This window comes from Pteronotus mesoamericanus, unplaced genomic scaffold (genome assembly GCF_021234165.1).
Source record: "Pteronotus mesoamericanus isolate MK-2021 breed Mesoamerican mustached bat unplaced genomic scaffold, CSHL_Meso_final contig_182, whole genome shotgun sequence".
Classification (NCBI taxonomy): domain Eukaryota; kingdom Metazoa; phylum Chordata; class Mammalia; order Chiroptera; family Mormoopidae; genus Pteronotus; species Pteronotus mesoamericanus.
The window spans coordinates 19,246,697-19,267,856 of record NW_026555078.1 but is presented as its reverse complement, the minus strand read 5'-3'; the positions used below and the strand labels follow the sequence as shown (position 1 = coordinate 19,267,856).

The window sequence follows — 21,160 nt, the reverse complement described above, 5'->3', positions numbered from 1 at the left end:
GTTTTATTCTAATACATCTCATCTGGATGTAGAATTTAGTAATTCTTTAAAAGTGCACTCATTTTGAACCTCACACAAATTTAGGGACCACATAAACTGACAGGAGCCATCAAACCTTTAACATTAAGAGAAAATGGTCCAAAACACACACATAATTCATCTTTAAATTAGCCTGATTTTATACACATGGATATAAACCCACGGATCGTTACTCTCTCCAGAGCGGCAGCAGCTGTCACCCAAGCCAGCCGCCTCCCTGGGACCCTGTAAGCAGCTCTGCCTCCACTTCTAATTGGGAACAGAGATACTCCTTGGGTGACTTCCAGCACGATCCATCACACCAGAGACAGCTTCTGTGCAAACCGAAGCAAATCGGTTTCCAAATAAGAAAAAACCTCTTAGACAAACAAGGATTGAAGCACAGATAGTCTTTTTTAAAAAAGAAAAAGGAAAAGCACAAATAAAAGCAAAGAAAGAAAATCACCAGTGAGGAGCACTGGCTTGCTTCTTTCTCCCCAGGGCTGTGGACACAGCAGCATCCTCTTGGATGGAGATCAAAGCCACAGGCTTTGGACACAGGTGCCCTAAGCCTGTCACCCAGTGCACCAAAAGCAAAGCTTCCACTGGGTTGTTGGAGCCACTGAGCTCATTAACAGGATGAGGGCAAGATGAGCCCGAAAGTGCAACATGGGAGCACAGTGAGTAATTAAATCCCAGGTCATTTAAAAATGCAAGCGCCTGGATGTCACAGGCTCATGGAGCCTCTGACTCCTTCACACATTGTTTTTGGCTCAGGGTGGAGGACTGGGAACCTGCAAGTCATATATGGATTATAATAAAATATGCCATATAAAAAACAGATTAAGACAGTTCTTCTTTGGGGAAATATACAAAGAGAGAAGCTGTCTGTTAGCTGTCGAGTTTGCAAGAGATACCATCTTTCGGGAGACTGTGCTCTGCCAACAGACAGACTGCCCCAAGGGAAATCGCGGTGAAACACCCGACAAGGCACATCCATCCGTCCATCCATCACAAGCTCTCTCTGAGGCAGGGGCCTGGAGATAGAGTTATGGTGCAAAAGGGAGGGAGAAATCTCACAGACAATGGAAGACAATCCTGCTACATCATGAGTGCTTAGATTTTTTTTTTTAACCTGCCTCTAGTTTTTCTTTAAAAATACAAATGTTCAGTTTTCTCTTTGGATGCTTATTATGTTGAGGAGTTAAGCTCATCGTATTTCCTTGGATTTATACATCGACTTACACCAAGGAGCAAGGAGCTTAAGAATCATTATTTCATTTATCTCCATCAGACTCATGGGGAGAGAAATGGGGGCGGGGGGAGTACTGTTATCTCTCACCCTACAAGGGGAGAGGCTGAGGGGTAACCAAAGTCCACATTTCCTGAGATGGTGGCAGGCCTGGGAACCCATCTGCTCATTCCTCAGGGGTGCCATTTTCTTGGCTGCGTGTGACTCCCTGTTTCGTGATTCAAAAAGCTCAAAATAGATAAGGTTCACAGTGAGGGCCGATCACCCAGCCTGCACCCGTCAGGCCCTTGTTATCAATTGTTTAAGAAGCCACACACCATGAGGGTTGATCACTCCCCAAATGGCCTCTGGTCTACACACCCTGCCATACCTACCCAGCCACCTGTAAGGTGACAAGAGGTCAGAACCACAGAGACGCATTCCCTTGAGACACGGGAAAAAAAAACACAAACTCTTTTCTTAAATATTGTTGTATGTATCAGGTGCATACCCATTTATACATGATCAAAGTTAAGCCATTATGGTCAAGCTAGTCGTGACCTTGAGCCTACACGCCCAGTACCTGTAACAACATCTCAGAATTTGTCTGTATCTCTCAGATTGGCAGTGACCTCCGCTTAAAGGTGGATCCCATAACCAGATGCCAGGTTTTCTCTCCTTGGCACAGAAAGTACCAGACTTGAGCCTTTAAAAAAACTCCAAGGCAAGATACATTGTTATCAGGGCCAGAGAGCACACACTCTTCCAGCTGGGCAGAGCTGTCTGCAACAAGTGCACCACGGCTGCTGGGGACAGGAACAGAGCTGGCAGCAAGCCCCTCAGCCCACCCAGCAGTGCAGAGTGGAGGGGGCATCGCAGCGCCTCTTTGCACTTGCACGTCCTCAGCTCCACCATCCCTCGTGACTCTCGGAACTACGCGGTGAAGCGAGCAGAGCAGCTGCCATGTTGCATGTTGCAAATGAAGAAGCAAAGCCAGAGTGGTTAGGAACAGCCCCAAATCACACAGCCAGTGAGTGGAGGGGTCTGAACTGAACTCCAGGCTGTGTGATCCCTGTTTGGTGTCTTTTTTTCCCTGCAGAGCACAGCTGTAGTGCCCACCAAAGAGAGGCAAGATGGAAAAGCTGGATCGGACCCCACCGGCCAGGCTGGAAACTGGATGCACAAGGGAGGGCAGCTGCTGAGTGCGGCTTCTCTTCTCTGGCTCAGGCTCCCTCATCTGCAAAATGGGGGTGATGAGAGCTAAGCCGTATTCTCCAAGCTTGAGATCAAACACCGGGCACCTTTCTTTCCTTCATTCCTTTAATTAATCTTTCCTGCCCACCTACTATGTGCCAACCGTATTATGTTCTGGACACTGGGGATACAGATGAAAAAAATGGGTGGGCCTCTGCCCTCAAATAGGCACCTTCCAGTGCCAAGGCAGCCCAGGCCCAGCTCCCCAGGCCCAGCTCCTTCCCCCAGGCTGCCAAAAAGGTTACAAAAAATACATAAACAGTCATGGCATGAAAGGGCATGAAGCAGGGGCTGCAGTGGCCTGCCCACCTGTCTCCCACTCTCCTACTCATGAAGCCAACAAGAGCTGAAGAAGCTGCTATTGCAGGTCTCCAGGATGGATGGCTGCAGGCTCTGACACTGCAGGAAAGAGATAAATGACTGGTCATTTCCCCCTGATGCACTTGAAGGCATCCATTCTCCCAGCCTACCAAGCTCAGGCAAACCACCCCCCCCCGCCCCCCACGCAGAGACAGATAAGCACTGACAGATGGGGGTGGGAGCTGGAGCGTCCTTCTCCCTCGGAAGGACACAGCCAGACTCCTCTGCGGGCCAGGAGAAGGTCACGTTGTCCATTGGCTCACACCTGGCTGGGGGCTCCACGGGTCTCTTCCTTCGCCTCCCCCCATCTCACCCACCCCAGCTCGGCTCATCCCTGTGAAGAGCACACAGGAGGGGGAGGGCAGGGGGGCAGAGGGAGCCAAGTGACAGGCTCATCAATCTCTGGCTACATGCTTGGCACATCGGCGTCCCTTAAGTTGGTCCCGGATGGGGGGATGCCTGAGGAGTCGGGGACTGTCTTCAGGAGAAGAGAAATCACGCTGAACATCGGAGAGCAAATGGCGGAAGAAGCCTGGAGACTATTAAAATGTGGGCCATGTACAAAAGCAGTAGGGAACTAATTAAGATGCAGGGTTTTCAAACGCTGGGGAAGTTGGCCGCAGCCTGGTCCCATCTGTAGAGCTCTGGCAGTTCCGTGCTATAGGGAGAGCACTGCACCCTGGGCAGCAAACGGGCCTCTATCCCTGCCCAAGAGGACAGGAATCGGGCTGTCTGGACTGCCCCTGCGGAGGGGCGGGAGGGATGCCCTCTGAGGGTCGCCCTCTGAGGGTCCCTGTAACTTGTTGGCCAGCTGTGGCATCCTCTGCTTATGAGCACCCTAGGCTACCGTCTCCTCAGGGTGCCTGCCCTACTGTTCGAGTTCCCCCAACAACATGTGGTGGAGCATGATTACCCTGGTCATTTATCCCATCACTGAGTGGCTGCCAAAGAAAGACCAAGAGAAAGAACGAGAGCTCTTATCCCTGGCTGCCTTCTTTCCCATCACCTTTGGAATTTAGAAGGGGTGGCAAAGAATCGTGCTTGCTCCCCAAGAGCGGAGGGATTTACAAGGCCTCAGTACGTGCATTTTACGAGCAGAGTGAACATCTGTTGCAAAGGTCCTGTTGGTCCGGAAGAACAGGATGAATGTGTGCTGGGTCCTGGAGCAACATGGAGCTAGTTCCAACAGCCTTCCCCTCAGGTTCTTTCCTGGCTTCGCCACCGACATACCCTGGGAAATTAACTTCCTAATTCAGTGCCACAGTTTCCCAACCTCTGAAACAAAGATAAAATCTGCCCCAGACCACGGGGACCAAAAGGTCCAGGGTTGGAAGATGCTAAATTGAACCAAGCAGACGATCTGAGCATTTAATCCAGAGGGACACAAGTAGAAGTTTGTTCCCAGCCTTTTTCTTTTCTTCATTCAAAAAAAAAAAAGCAAGGGCGGAAATAGGAGGGAGTTAAAGGCCTCTTTTCTCATCAGCTGGCTTTTGCCCAACATCTGCCCTGCTTCAGCGCCTTCTGGTGGATATTTACTACCCACCTTTCTCTCCTGCCAGCTTGGCTCCCCCTTTACAAGGGCAGAGCTCCATTCTTGGGGAAATGGTCCAGGGGAGGCGGTTCTCAGGCACCAGGCCCCTTGTCCAGGTCTTCAGGTTGCATGAATTGTGATGGCTGCACCGTGAAACACCTTGCATTTGCCTCTGCAGCCAAGTGCAAGCTGCCGAGAACACTGAACTCCATTGTTAGTCAGTGGAGAGAAATAATGTTGTATGTGTTGTCCTTCAGACGCCCAGGCAAGTAGGAGGTTGCAAGATATTTATTCAAGACTGATTAGAGGGGTGATGTTAGGCGTGAGAAAAGCATAGGTCCAGGGACATTGAGAGTGCTTTCAAATTCCAAAGAGCTCTCCCCAGCTCTCAGCCCCATGCTACCCCCACATAGATGCATTTTTTATGTTCAGCAAGTAGTAAAGAAACACAGGCAGGTCAGAGTATTCCCAGTGACGGAGAGGCAATGAGGACAGCAGGACTGGGGTGCACTCCATCCGTGTACGGTTTTGCCCAGGAGAAAAAACAACGGCAGCGATCCGGCTCCCCACTCCCTGCCCTGCGATGTCTCCTCAGTGCAGATGATCTCTGTGCCTTGGGAGGCTGAGCCAGAAGTGGATGGTTGGCAGCCCTGTCCTCAGACCTTCTCCAAGGTCCCTCAAGATTCCTGAATGTAAATCCCCTCCCCTTGCCCTGACCTGGTTTCCTGCCAGAGCTCTCAGCTCTGCAGACCTGGGGTCAAGGACAACTCTGACCCACATTACATCCTGGCTTTTCTTGCTGAAAGCTGCCTGCCACCGACTAGACTCAGGCAGGGACTAAAAGGAAGACCGGAGGGACAAGCTGGGTATTGGCATGATAAATTGCTTATGGCATCTCCTCATCATCCATGGAAGGGTCTGGCACTGAAGGAAGCTCATGCCTTGGGACGATTTTGCTCTAAGCCAGTGCCCCCTGTGTCTCACAAATCTGAACCCCTCTCCCTCTCCCCCAAGGTGATGCGGGTGCTGACAGGGGGGCGCCAAGGGAGGCTCCAAGAGTCACAGACATAACTAAACTCCCGGGGCTTGTCAAGGGGAGCTCAGGAGAGCCCACACCAGGAGGCTGGAAAGGAGGCGAGAGAATAGGGGGTTCTGTCGGGGCGGGGTGGTGGAGGAACAACGAGGGTTGACAGGTTCATTCACTGGTTTTCTTTCAACATAAACTCAGTCTTTCCAGTTTCCATAAATTTAAAAAAATTCAGCCCAGGATGAACAAATTGATTATCGATTTTCAGCAAGGTTTACCCATAGAGGATTATACATAATCTTGTGCAATTTGCTTTTTTTTTCTTTCCATTTAACAATATATCTTGGACATCTTTCCACTTATCATCTCATTCCTTTATTAGACCAAACAATATTTCATTGTATGAATATACTATATATATTTAACTGGTCCCCTATCAATGAACCTTCTGGTTATTTCCATTCCTTGTTCTTACAAACAATGCCACAATGGACCACACTATACACTGTTAGTATATATTTATTTATAGGATAAGTTCCTAGCAGCAGAATGTTTAGGTCAAAAGGCATGTGCTTTTTAAATACTGGCAGGTTCTATGCACTGATCTTCAAAAAGGTTATTCCCAATTCCACTGCAGTGTGTAAAAGAGTGCAGATCTCTAGCCTCTCCCTGTTTCCTTCAACTGCTCCTCTACCCCTGGGAAGATGGGCCTCCATCCATCCACCCAGCTGACTGTTCACACCTACTAGGAACTTGCTGCAAGTTCCCCACAGACTATGACCAAAGACTCTGCCCTGAGTCACACTGAAAGTAGCAACCAGAAAACCGAGTCCTCTTTGAACCGAAATCAAATAAAATAAAAACAAGAGAGTCATTTAAAAATACTGTCCCCGTCGACCCTGTGATTGAGAAGGACATACTCCAAAAAAGCGAAAAGAACCCCTTGGCTGGAGCCTGCGTTTTGTAAATGATGGGGGCAGAGACGCTGACAGGGGCTGAGATCCAACCTGTGCTGTACGACCCCACCACAGGGGCATCAATTTGTAAATGTCCACCTACGGGGGCACCTTCTTCCAAGGTACCACATGGGCCAGCTGAGGCCCTGGATGAAGGTCCTTTTCTGAAATGTTGGCTTGTGTGAAAACTCCAAATGCAGTCCTGTCTCCTCCAGGAAGAGAGATACATTTCTTTGTGCTGCTTCCCATTCTCTAGATGGGCCCTGATGCTCTGAGGCCCGAGGCTTCGTTAGGCTCCCTATCGTTCTCTCCCAGACACTCCCCTGGCATCTTGATTCACAACCTGCAGTCGCAGACTGGCCTGGTGGTACCAGACTGGCCTGGTGGTACATGCCGAGGGCCAGGCCCGGCCTGTTAGTACACTCAGCACAGGACACAGAAATGACAAACATTTGGCCCAAGGTTTTGGGGGTTTTGTTTTTAGTAGTAGACCTGATTACCTAAAGAAAGGAGAACAAGTTCACCTGAGAAGCTCCATCATTTGAAAAGTTTACTCCACTCTGGGTTCCCTGTTGTTCCGCAGAGCCTGAGCACTGGCCTGCAGGGTGAGCCCGCCTCGGGTGAGCCCTGCTCAGCTGGGTCCTTTACGCACCTTGGAATATGGCTGCACCTGAGGGCCTGTCCTCATGGAGGCTGGCGCTATCTTTCCGAGAGGGGCCTCCTACCCACAGGACTCTGGCCACCTCAGGGGCTGGCCTTCTACCACCCGAGATCTGGAACCGCCACCTGGGCCTCTGCGCAAGCATGAGGGTGGAAGCCAAGGAAAACCTTCGTGTCAACACCATGCGCTGGTGGACACGCGGCTACAGCAAACCACCAGCCCGAGGGTTCTTCCTTTTCCCTCCCGGCACTTGCCGTAGGTGGGCCTACAGTCCAAAGCCAGCTGTAACCCCAGCTGCTCCCTATTCAGCCACTGGGAGTCCAGGGTGTCCAATGTAAATGGCTACAGGTGGAAGGACAAGACACTGTTAAGGAGCTTCTTGCCTCAGTCCCACTAAGGAGAACTCAGTGAGACTGCCAGATCTCAGATAAGTGAGCAGCGCAGTGAACTCTCCTTAACTTTATCCGCAGACTGATTTCCCAGGCCTATAAAATGGGCTTATACACCACTCTTACCCCTTCTTTCCCTCTCTGCCTCCCAGGCGGTAAGGACCAATGAAGTGATATAAATGAAAATGCTTTGTAAAGGGCTTTGTAAATGAGTGTGCTGTTTAGACACTGGTGATAATGATGATGGTTCAATCAGGTTGCCCCATCCCCTGGGGGGCAGTGATTGGCGGGATGGACATAAACCCAGCCAGCTAATCAGTCCATCCAGGGACCTCTCCAGCACAGCCACCGAAGCAGACTTGCCTTTCTGCTGGGGTGACAAGTGCTGAGTCTGGGGCTGCTGGTGGCTACCTTGCCTGCCCCATGAAAAGAAGAGTTTAAAGGTGGAAATAAAGAGCCACACAGAGCCCTCACCACAATGCCTGAGCCCCTGGATTCCGCTATGACTGAAACTAGTCAACGCCGGGATTTACTGTTACTCAAACCAACTTCTATTTTTTCGGTAGGCTGGTTTGATCTGAGTATCTGACATTTATGACTGAAGGAATTCCAACCATCTCTCAGGTGCATTTTAATAATTAATATATATTTGTTTTATAAACAAAGTTTTCGGGAGAAAAAGCCTTGTTAAAGTTTCTTTTAGTATTCCTTTCAGCAGCATGAGAAAGCCGAAAAAGCACTGCATAGAGATATCAAGCAACCTGGATTCTCTGCTGTCCGCACAGGAAGTGCTGTGTGAATTTGAGCTAGTCTCCTAACCGGTCTGGACCTCATTAAAATAAAGACTTGGAGTTAATGAAATCTCAGGTATTTTACAGCACTAAATGTCACTGATTCTATAAAAAACATGTACCCAGTATGTACATATCAGATCCAATTAGTCTGATATAATGGTCTTAATAAAGGCTTTTTATATAAATGTTAAGAACAAAGACAAAAAATAAAGACTAGTAAGTTAAAACTAGTGGCAAGTATTTATAAAAAATGCCATTTTATTAACAAATTACATGTGAGATATCCTCCTACACATGCAAAATATTCACTGCATCACTGGTTAAATTGGAAAAATTAGAAACCAAAATTGTAAAGAGCATGGTTAAATAAGTTGTAGTACATTCATATAATGGAATATTGTGTAATTGTAAAAAAAAAAAAAGGAATGAGGAAGCTCTTTATATATGGATATGGCCAATGCCTGAGGCACATTTTTCAGTGGAAGAGGAAAAACACATGGCGGCCGTGCTGGGTAAGAAGAGCGAGGGCAGGGCATAGAGATGTGATGACTCCTGGTGAGCGCACAGACTATCTTGGAAAATCACAAAAATCTGGTATCGAGGACGGCCTCTTTGGAGAGTGGGTCTTACTTTCTACTATTTGATATTCTGGAATGTCAAAACTGTTACTATGTAACCAACTCAAAATTTTTAAAATTTTTAATTAAAAGGGTTTGAAAGACAAACACTATTACATATGGCTCATTTAATCCTCCTGATGAACCTGCAAGGCCAGATAGGAATCCCAAGTACCACTGTGTCTACTGACAGATGGGGAAACATACCCAGAGGGCCCACAATACAACAACATGTAGACACATCCAGCTAGTGATAGACACCTGAATAATGCCCTCCCCAAACAGCTGACACAGCCAGCCTAACATGACTGCTCACCTTCTCACTAGAGCACCTACTGCAAAGCTCTGAAAGGGGTGGAATTCAACAGGTCCAGGTAGGGATCAAAGCAGAGATTACCTAATCAGCCACCCTCACCACTTCCAAGACACCAGGAACAATGGGTCCAAAACAAGGAAGGAAAGAGGCTCCACCTCCAAAATAAACTGTTCATATTGCCAAATGTTTATGCTTAGTAAAGAAATATAAATGATGCTCTGGCTGGTGTGGCTCAGTGGACTGAGCACCAGTCTGCAAACTGAGAGGTTGCCAGTTCAATTCCCAGTCAGGGCAGATGCAAGTTAGGTCCCTGGTTACAGGCAACCAATCAATGTATCTCTCGCACACTGATGTGTCTCTCCCTCTCATTCTCCCTCTCTCCTCCTTTCTAAAAGTAAATAAATAAAACTTTTCAAAAGAAATGTAGATGACATCGAGTCATTCCATGCTGACTTGTGATTGGCTGCCTATCAGTCTTCTAGACCAGTTGTTTCTCAAGCTTCAATGTGCATTCTGGGGATTTGATAAAATGTAGATTCTGACTCAGCAGGTGTGGGGTGAGGCCCAAGATTCTACATCTACCACGGCAATGCCTATGCTGGTGAAAATCATATTTTAAGTGCAGTTCTAGAGCCACACTCACCAAAACGGGCACCACTACCCCTCTGTGGCATGGTGGCTAGCCCCACAGTAAAAGTTATAGAAAGTAGAAAATATAAAGAGGAATTCAAAAACAATACAAAAAAAGGAAAATATTTCATTTATAATTTTTATATTGATTATGTGCTGAAATTATCTTATTTTTGATATTCTGGGTTAAACAGAATCCATTATGAAAATTAACTGGACCTGTTTCTTTTTTAGTTCTCCTTTTTTTTAATGTGGCTACTAGAAAATATAAAATGGCACACGCGGCTTGCATTATATTTCTATTGGACTGTGCCATTCCAGGACACGTGGCTCTCCTACAACCTGCAGCATGAGGCCTGGGTGGAGAGGGGACGTCAGAATCACTTCAGTCATCACCCTTGAGTGTTTGCAAGGGTCTGTAAATTGTGATGGTCCATTTGAGAGCTTGGATGAAGTACATTAAAGAATATAGCACCCTCCCACACCTAACAAATAAAACTTGTACACAAGTGATAGCTAGGCTGAAAGCAGGCTTAACCATGGAACTGGGAGTAAAAACATTTGAAAACAACTTTAAGTAGAAATTGTGCAGAGGAAACAGCCTAAACAGTCAGTGTGAAAAGGCAGGGGTGAGGCTGGGTCTGCATTGCTTTCGTGACAGTGGGAGGAAACAGGTCAGTTCTGCATGTGCTCTACGTGACAGCACAGTTCTCACCACCCTGAGTCACATTCTAGCCCCAGCACCCCCAACGCCAGAGGTCCCTGTAAAGCTAAAGACCAGGAGCAATCATGTGGCCTTGCTGTAACTCAGACGCAGGTCTGAAGATGACCACCTGGTCAGAAGTGTAATAAAAGATCAGTAGTCAAGAAAAACAACCAATTCCTTCTGCATGGCCACAAAGGACCCAGCAGCAACTATGGGTAAGCTTTTACCTCCAACTTCCATTGCTATGTCCAAGATGGTTCTATTTTTAGCGAATGACCCTTTCATGTAAGATGTTCCAAAAGTTCATTCACAGTAAGGGTGGGAGAGGGTACACAACACACTCTCCTTACAAACACACAACCTGGGACAAGGTTTCTTTACCTGAAGCCACAGGAAGGTATTACCTGGCTCAAATATCTACAGCTCCTTCTGATCTGTTGGGAAAATAATTCATCCTAGGCCTGCGCCCGCTCTGTGCCTGCAGTGGCAAGAGGGAGACAAAAGGAAGGGGGAAGTGGAAGAGGCCCAGAGGGCAGGGGAGCGCGATGGACACATATACACGTTTATATATGAGAGCAGGCACACCTCTGAACACCATGTGGGCACGGTCACTCTCCCGGGAAACTCCACACTTCAGACAAAAGAGCAAAACCACTTGTCCTGGGCTAGCCCAGCACTCTCCACCTCTCCCGTAACAGGCCTAGCCAAGCTCCAGACAGTACTGACCAGGCTTTATTTCCAGCAGCCGCAGCTTTGGATCCTCAGGCGGGTGCAATCGTCTCTTCTTACGCCAGCAGCGGGCAGGGTATGTGTACAGCTGGCCTGGAGCAAGGCCTGTGGACAGAGACAGTGTGTGTAAAGGTTAAAGGCTCCAGGCTGGAAGGGGCCTAGGACACCACCTTGAGTAACGCCCTCCTCCACAAAGAAAGGAAACTGAAGCCCAGGAGGTAAAATGATTTGTCAAGGTTGCAGCTGGTAGATGGCAGAGCTGAGGCAGAATCTAAGTCATTTGACCCCAAGACCCTTGCTCTGCCTGCTCCATCATGCTGTCTCATTAAGCCCATGCCAAAAAAAGCCACCACTGTTACCAAAACCAGTTCTATTTTCCTGGCCTGGGGAGAAGATCAGAGGGCCCTGCGGAGCACAAGATCCAAAGCAGTGGATCTCCAGCGACTGCCCATCAACTAGCCCTCTGTCCAGGTCAAGCAGGTTCCCTTCGAGGTGGAACAGCGTAAGTCAGTCTGCCTCCATCTATGGGCAGCCAAGATTAGAAAATATTACAAGGAAACAGGATCAAGGAGCCAGGCCTCCTACCTACTGGCTTCCTCCATGCAGTCAGCTACTGGCAGGCAGTTCACTGAAGCTAAAGGGAGCCCCGTGCAACCTCCAATATAAGACAGCTCCGCTGACCAGGCGCCATGCCCGCAGAGCCAGCATACCTGTATTGCCCTGCCCACCTGCCTGAGGTTTATAGAAAGAAACTGGAAGGAGTCCTGTGGCTGGGCTTACGCACCACACTGTCTCCCAACAACAGTCTCTATCTAGATCTGGCCTTTGGCACCAACATTCCACTCCAGCATTATCTGTCATGCCAAGTAACCCATGAGGAGCCTTCCTGCAAAACTTCTGTGGCTCCTGTGACACACAGTGTGGCAGCCAGAGGCCTTGGAGGAATGTGGACTCTCCTCACTAGATCATGGTCTAGTCCCAGAGAAAAGGGCAGAGGACAGAGGCTCAGGGGAGAGGGAGAAGGGTGTAAGACTGGTTAGATGACTTCCAGACTAAAAAGGTTACCTGATGCACCTCAAAATAAACCAGCAAGCCAACTCATCTAATCCCCCCTGCTGGAGGGAAAAGGCTGGTGAGGAAAGGGACTTTGTTTTGTTCCTTTCAGAATCCCCAGAACCAGGACTGTACCTGCCTCATGGAGTCATCAAACTAAACATTTGCTGAATGAATTAAATGAATGAGTATGTTCCAATTTTACTCTACCTGGGGTCACAACTCGGTCTTCCGTAGGCAGGTATGGCAAGTGACAACTGTTAGATGCAGAGAGCCTCACGTGACAGGGTCAGTTCCTAAACCTACAACCACGGAGCTGGAATACATCAGGACTACCTTCCCATGTGTCTACCATTTCGGAGCCTTAGAAGATAAGAGGGACACTGGCTTCATTTTTTGCCTTTAAAAAAAAAAAAAATCAACAAAAGTTTCATTGCTATTTACCCATCCATTTCTTTTTCATTTTCATCACTACCCTTTTATTGGTTTGGGTCCAAATCAGAGGCAAGTAACTATTCCAAGCACTAAAGCAACAAAAATTTCAAATTCTCTTTATGAGTTAAGTTTTTTTAATCACAAAGCTGCTCCCACAGGGTGCAAGGCTGTGAAAAAGGTGAAAGCCTCTAACCCTCCCCTTTTGATTCTTAGAAACCATCATCCAATAAAAGTGATGGAGCCTAGAGGCTCCAGAGAAGTCTCTGGTGTTATGAGCTAATGGCTTGACATGTACAAGAGTCATTCTAATACTTAATACTTGATTTTGTTGATAACTTCACAGGCTTCTGCACAGGAGGAGAATCCTGAAGCTCTGAGCTCCCTGGTGTCTAGGAACCAGACTTGGGCTGATTTAGTCAAAGAGCATAAGACCAGCTAATCAAATAGCAGAAGATTGCTCTCCCGCCCATGGAGGTCCAGTTTTGACCTCTCTGAAGGAAGGCATCACGGGGAAATAGTCCGATGTTTCTGGTAGATTTGGTCCAGGACTGTATCGCCTCTTACCCTGTAATTCCTAAATGGGTGTACTAATTCTGGGTCCCTTCTAGAAGTTTTGGTCACCGCTTCAGCTGGTGAATCCCAGTGAAGACCAAGTACAGGGCTCCCTGCTACTCCACATCCCAGGACTTGTCTCACCAATCCCTACCCATCTTGAGTCAGGGGTCCTTTGTTTTTAATTGTATTTTTTCTGTTACCATTTAACCCCTTTATATCTCCCTCCCCCCTGCAATCACCACACTATTGTCCATGAGTCCTTCTTCCTTTTAGCTAGGTCCCTCCACCTTCTAACCAATGCCCCCCAATATCTGTCATCATGCTCTCTAAGTCTGTCTCTATTCTGCTTGTCAGTTCAGTTTGTTCATTAGACTCTACATATAAGTGAAATCATATCCAGGCTAAAACCAAAAATCACCTAAAGAACTCGTTAATAACATCAACAGCTGGGGGGAGTGGGGTAAAAAGGGACTAAATTGTAATGGAAAAACATGTAATAAAGATTATATATTAAAGAACAAAACAAAACACCAACACCCAAAATTCATGCCAGACCTACCCAATCCAAATGTAGGTAGCTGGGGGAACCGGACAATTACTCTTTGAAGAACGTTATAAATCATTCCAATCTCAGAACGAGAACCTCTAGATGGCTCACCATCATCTAGTTACTGCCTAGATGTTCTTGATGTATCAAAAATGGTTTAATGGACTCCTCTATTAAACCCCAAGATTCCCTGTGTTTCCCCAAAGGTGTTGTCGTTACTGCCTACTTACTAGAATGTCTCCCCTACTGGTTTTGTAAGATCTAGGATGATGGCAGGAATCATGTGCATGTGTATCCCCAATGCTTTGCAAAGTGCCCAGCAGCTACTTCAAGAAATACTTAGCAAATAAAACCAGCCAAAGAGGAACCAAACTGAGCAATGTAGGAAGTGAATGACCATTGTCCCTATGGGTCCTGACTCTAGGAGAACCATCTACACACATCAAAACCATCCAAAAGAGACCCCAGAAGGTGGGCTCTGAATTGAGCCCAGACCCACCCCAATGGGACAGTCTCTATACCTTAGGTTCCTTCTTGACCCACAGGCTGCTTTATGGTATTTCCAACCTGAACAAACACAAGTGACTGAGAAGGAACTGGTCCACATCAGTACTATCAAGAGGGTTAAGTGACATGAAGTCAAAATTGACATTTTTCCAGGTCCTATGCCCTCCTTGAGAAAGTGGCCACTGCACTTTTTCGTGAGCAGCACCAAGGCAGCTGTGGGCTGCTCAGCCTGTAGCTGCAAGCCCACCCTCCTGGAAGAGTTCATTTAAGTAAGTAGTTTGAAAAGAGGGGACAGTTTTTATTTCATTCTCTCACTTTCCCAGATGGATTAGAAAAGCTCCGCAGTGTGGGGAAATGCCCTGTCTGGTTTCAGGAACTGTAACCCTGCGGACAGGCTGGAGGGCCCCAAGGCTGGAAATAATCAGGGACACCTTGGAAAAACAGGCCCCTGAGGAGACATAACCTGCCCCCGCCCCGGCAGGGGTGGAGCTCCTGCCTCTCTGCTTGGCCCTGTGATGGTTGGTGATCCATGACGGGTAAGTTATCTCATGCAGAGATAGCAACCTAAGACAGATATCAGCCAGTATTGGCACAGACAAAAAATTGGGGGACACAAAGAAAGGGCAAAAAGGCCCGCACCCCTCAGCTCAGCTTGGACATGGCCGGAGTCCTCATTCTATCCAAAAGAAGTCTCCTTGTCTCTTGGCGGCTCCCTCCCCCCGCCTGGCTCAGGCTCGAAACAATACTGGAGTCAGTCCTAAACCTGATCTGGCGGCTCCCAGGGAAATCAGGCCTAAAAGTAAATTCTTTAAAGTGTGCTTTGTTCTTCCCTCAGAAGCTACAGACAGCTCATGCTAAGAAGGAAATTTACATTATTCACAGATCCTAACCCTATACCCTTAGGCACTCATGTTTACTATGGTCGTCTCTCTTGTTTACTAGTCTCCTCTCAGACCCATGTAAATCAGTGTGTTCCTGCCATTTGTTTTCTTCAACACATCACCCATTCTCTGTGAACATTAACATACTGATGTAATGAGATAACCTGTGCATTCCTGTTACCTAGAGCCACTGATAACCTTTTCAATAAAAGCCTTTGGAAAGGGGGCTGGGAGGCTTCTCGAGGAAGAAGGAAGTGCCCCTGTCCCCCTCCTGGCAAACAGAGAAGTGTCTGCGATGACTCTGACTCGTGTTTATTCCCCCCAACTGTGACACCCCTGGGGCGGGCTCTGCGGGATTCAGAGCCCCGCTCCCATCTCAGCTGGCCCCATCTCAGCTGGCCCCGGACGGTAACCCTCAGATCCCGGAGTGACGCGCTCCCCGCAACGCACTCCACACCCCCGGGCAGTTGTTGCCCGACCGGGGACTAGCGGCGACTCAGGACAGCACTCCCCACCTGTGTCGCCCCGCTGCGCTCCACCACTCTGGAGAGGAAGAACGTGAGTCCTCACACCACCATTCCCTGTCACCTTGAGAAATATCACTTTTCTGAGACTGTTTCCTCACCTGTAAGATAAAGGTGTTAATAACACCTACATCGGAAGGACTGTCGTGGGGAGTAGCTTATATTCAAGAAACTCTTTATAAGCATGAAGCCTTGTACAAAAGTCAGTTGGTAATTATTAAGAGTTAGCTGGCTTAGATGAGTCTGGACTCCAAGCCCACGGGACATAACAAGGCCCCTGCCCACGTATCCATGCTGCTCTTTGCTTCTTTAGGCACAAGAAGGGAAACAGGCCTCACTTTGAGGTCTTCTTTGATTCCACCTCATTTCAACAAGCGAATGGCCCAAGAACTCTCTGGGGCTCCTGTTTGCCTTCCTTGCCTTCCTCCGTAGGCTGACAGGCACCAGGGTGCCTTGATAGGGCTGTGCATTCAGCCCTGAGGTTCCACATATAAGGGGATGAACAGAGCCCCATGAGAGTTATGCTGTTTCTCTCATTAGGACAGGAGGCGCATAACTCAAAGCCCATGTGTGGCAGATGATGGTGGAGTCACAGCTGCAGCGGGGTAAATTCAGCTGAAGGGGTGAACCTGGGGCTGGGGGTATATGAAGGACGGGAAAAGGAGGAGGGAGATTAGAGGGCAGATTAGTCCTCCCTGGGAACCACGGTCACAGCTACCCTCGTGTTCACATACCCCAGCTAAGCAAAACTGCTTCTGTTTCTTGTGTTACTGAAGAGGCATCTCACTCACACTCTTGCTGGGGGCAGGGGTGAGGCTGAGGGACTGACTCCATGGAAAATTCAGCATAAAATTGATGCCTGTATGATCAGCAAACTACAGACTAATTGTCTGCTATCACCATTGCCCAAGTTCAGCAGGTAGATACTTAGTGTTATGAGAATCTTGGAAAGACACAGCATGAGCTATTAAGAATCCAGAAGATGAAATGGGATAGAAAAGGGAAGGAAGAATGATATACAAATTTGAAAAGATGAACTGTAATAACTAACTTCCTCTTCCCACAACCAGAGCTGAGCAGTGACAGTTCGAGGCCACCCAGGGAAGGGCTCTCCCTCAGCATCTCCAAGAGGAGAACCCACAGCTGCCACTGAACCCTCATTGCAATGGAAAACTCATTATCTCATGAGACAGACTTTCCACTGCTGGCCGATTCTTATTATAGCCGACTTTTGAAGCAAAATCTACCTTCCTGTAACATATGCCAATTTGTTCACCTTCTGTCCCAAAAGTGGACAGGTGTCATCTGCATCCCAACCATCCAACCCAACCACCCATTTGGTTATGAAGTAGAGCCAACCAAGAGGACAAGGAACTAGAGGGACGTGGGAGTGGGAGGGAAGAGACAGTGACTACACCTGCTCTCGAGCCAAGAGTTCTTCACCAGGGCTGGACATCAGAACCACACCAGCAGTTACCGAGACGGGCAGATGCCAGGGCCCCAGCCCAATCCTACCGAACCGCAATATCAGAGATTCACTGGCTGTAGTATGAAAAACTCTCACTGGATCAAATCTCACTCATATTTACATTCCCAGGGCCCAGCACATAATAGGTGCTCCATTAAAGCTCATGGTTCAATGTGCCAACATGGACCTACTCTACAGAGCTGGAAGGATGAGTAACAAGCTCCTAGGCGAAGCTTGAGGAGTAGGAGAGATATTTCGCAAGCTCTTATACCCGTGGCAGTCCTTGGTGCCCTGCATTCTTCCCTCTTCTTGGCTTTTTAAGAGCTGCCCTGATTTCATGGACTATTTATCCAGTGAAAGGCTCCGGAACCATCCCTGGCCAATGGTGTCTTTTCTCTGCCTTGAAAATCTAGAGGCCTGGGCACTTGGCACCACAGCACTCAGCATGGCTGTCTATCTGGCTCAACAAAAGTCCCCTTCCTGCCTCCTATCCCATTCTTCTCCATGCACCTCTCTCTCTCTAAGACTCAATTCCAGTGTCCAATGTGCCAAGCCTTCCCTAGGACGGCAGACCTCAAATCCAAAATGCTGCCCACCTCTCTGCTGGCCCAGGGGTTCCCAAGCCCCTCACTGGTCCCACCACACTCAAAAGCTGACACAGTGACAATAGCTAACATTTACTGGGCTCTTCCTCTGCCTTAGGCTTGGCACCCCGCCCTCACTGTTGTCTCATCATGACAACCACCTTATGAGACATTTAAAGAACGAGGACAGTAAGGTGAACAGTGATTAAATAACTGGCTCAGAGTCATACAACTTACAACAGTAGCCTAGTCCAGAGCCTACACTCAAAACCTCCCCACTATCTTATCTAACTCCCCACTGAGCCATCCCATTGCTGGTTCACATGCAGCAGGCTTGAAACCCAGAGTCCTACCAACACCACAAGGAGCTCCTTACCCCAGCAGAGGAACACCCAGCCCACCCAACCATCAAACCACTTCTTATGGAATTTATTTCTCCTTTCCTACCACATCACCTACTAACACTGCTCATGGAGAAATGCTTCCCAGTGATGTAAAAGCACTGTAGTAGGGCATATAAAATGTGTAGAAAATCAAATAATCCACCAGGGAATACTTCCTTAATTAATTGGAAGAATTTTTAAGAATAATAGGATTATAATGTGAGGAGGGACCTTAGAAGCTTTTGGGGCTCATGCTTAACCTGATATAAAAATTGCCTCTCCAATATCCCAGACGAGAGCCTCTACCCCAGTCTCTGTTTCAAAAATTCTAGTTTTCACCCTTCCACGAAGCATGGAACACTTAAAATACTACTGCATTCCTAAATATTCTTCTGTTAGGAATATGCCTAAGAATCTCATCCGCCACTGGCAAGAAAATGGCACAACCCAATTAAGGAGAATTTGGCCTATCTAGCAAAACTGTACATGGATTTGCCCTTTGATCCAGCCAATCCATTACTAGGAAGCTATATCATAGATTCACATGTGAAAATATAAAAATCTGTGTTTGTAACAAGGGAGCATGGATCCCCTGATAATAGGGAAATATTCTCACAATCCTGCCTAAGGCAGGATGGGGGAACAGGAAGTAGGCAAGAGAGGTGCCCACAGAGCTGAAGGTGGGGCATTTATGAGGTATCACACAACAAAGGCAAGTCAACAGCCATGCCTTCCTGAGCTGTGTACCTGACTGAGAACTTGCAGTGACTCATGACATAGCCACCATCCAGGAGCCCTCCCTGTGCCTGTGCATCACTGGGAAGTCTTGCCCTGACTAAAGATGGCAGCCCAAAGAGGGTCAAAGACACTGGGGAACTGACAAAAATGGCGGACACTAACACACCATAGGAAGAGCCGGATATGAGATCACATAGGAAGTTGCCAGCTAAACAATTAAATTAGGACAGGCTGAAGGTCAGAGGAGAGAGACCCGCAAGGTCAGAGGAGGTCCGCGGAAGAGTCAGCCACGAGGTCTGTCTGCCTGGAGAAGGCAGCGACAGAGCTGGCAGAGCTGCAAGGACTCGCCAGGCCAAGCACAGGCACGTGAGAGATGCCTGGAGCTGAACTGCGACCGGGAATGCTGAGCTGCAGACTTCTGCCTCTCTGAAGGACATACTGAGAAGTCACCCTATTGGTATGGGGACTTTCGGTACAGGCTTTACAGCTAGGTTTAAGCACTCTCCCTCTGGGTTGTTGGCATTTGGATGTTCTGGGCTTCTGGCCCTGCTTCCCACACAGACAATCCTGCACTCGTGGACCAGGAGATACAGAGCCCACTAGGGACTTAGGCCCTTCATGGGTAGGAACTCACTCTTCCAGGGTCCCATGCAGGGACCTGTGCCTCCCTGGGCTCCAGCCTCAGAGACACTGTGATCCAGTACAACACGGCACATGGTTTCCTGAACTGCTACATGGAGGCTGAGAGCAGCGCACCCCAGGTCCTGAGGGAGAGTGCTGCTGCGAGAGGGTGGCGACTCTGAAACTCCCGGTGCATGTGCCAGAGAGGATGGAGACTGTCTGTGTGACAAGCTGATGGGCAGATAAGGATTAGGGAACTTCGGGCATGGTTTTAGCTTGTAGCCTTTTAGGGAGCAAGGGAAGTTCTGGGTCTCATGAGAGAAAGAGGACTCTCTGAGCAGACGTGCTCTCAGCCCCCACAAGGTTCGAACCCTGTGAATAAAAAACTATTTCCTCCAGCACTAATTGTTGAGTCACGTAAATTGAAGGCACCAAGGGGCCGAGCCCCAGTTTGCACGGTTACATGTTCACTGTGTTATTTTCAATACTAGAGAAAGACTGGAAACAATCCAATGTCCATCTATAAGGATCTGGTTGAATAAACAATAGTATATCCACACAATGGACTATTATGAACCTGTTGAGAAACAGAGAAAAAGAGCAAGAGGGCAGAGAGGGAGGGAAGTATACACTGCAATGGAATATATTGTTAAGTGAAAACAGCAAAGTGGAAATAGTGCATATAATATACTATTATCTCTCTAACAAATGGGGATACACACAGATATCTATCTATCTATATCTATATCTATATATATATATACACATACACACACACACACATAAATGTTGTATGTTTGCATAGTTTTTAAATGTAAAGATAAACCAAACACTAAAAAAGAATAGTTACAAAGAGAGCACAACAAAATAATACTGACAAGAAAAAGAGAAGGTTGCCTATAGAATGAGGAAAGAAACAGGGTAGAAGGAGAGAGACTTTCTCTGAGTATACTATGCTTTGTAGATTTAATTTACAACCATGTAAATATTTTATATGACTATAAAGTAAAACTGTATTAAAATTAAAGACGTGCTCTGGCTGGTGTGGCTCAGTGGCTTGAGCGCCAGCCTGTAAAGTAAAAGGTTGCCAGTTCAAGTCCCTGCACAGGGCACATGTCTGGGTTGCAGGCCAGGTCCCCAGCAGAGTGCACATTAGAGGATACCATACACACTGATGTTTCTCTCCCTCTCTTTCTCCCTCCCTTCTCCTCTCTAAAAATAAAGAAATAAGTCTTTAAAAAAATTAAAGACATGATGTTCATTGGGCAACATCCCGCAAAGCTAAAGGTCACTGGTTTGATTCCCAGTCAGGGCACATGTCTGGGTTGTGGGCCCAAGTGCGAGAGGCAACCAATCGATGTTGCTGTCACACGTATTTCTCTCTCTCTCCCTTCCCCCTCTCTGTAAGAATAAATAAATAAAATCTTTTTAAAAAAATAAAAAAGGAAACGTCTGCTTCTGGTTGAGATGGAGTATCAAGGACTAGATTTACCCTCCCACCATAAACTGTAAGAGAAGAAGAAAAAAAGAAATGAATGTTTTCAAGACACTGGACATTCGACAATGAAGGACAGAAACCCCCGACACGCTGGAAACAAACAAGATGGACCCTGTGTCTACACATCTTACTGCCTTGAGGGAATTT

At 47.6% G+C, this 21,160-nt stretch overlaps 1 protein-coding gene across 2 annotated transcripts in view; it reads right to left on the bottom strand.

The window, feature by feature from the left end:
* Window positions 1-21,160, bottom strand: part of DPF3 (double PHD fingers 3) — a 240,227-nt gene that overhangs the window by 107,091 nt on the left and 111,976 nt on the right. For both annotated transcript variants that reach the window (XR_008528628.1, XM_054567332.1), the window contains exon 3: window positions 11,217-11,324. Coding sequence is in view for 1 of the 2 variants with exons in the window: in XM_054567332.1 (XP_054423307.1) it covers window positions 11,217-11,324 (108 nt within the window). In the remaining variant the exon portion in view is untranslated. The remainder of the gene's footprint in view (window positions 1-11,216; window positions 11,325-21,160) is intronic.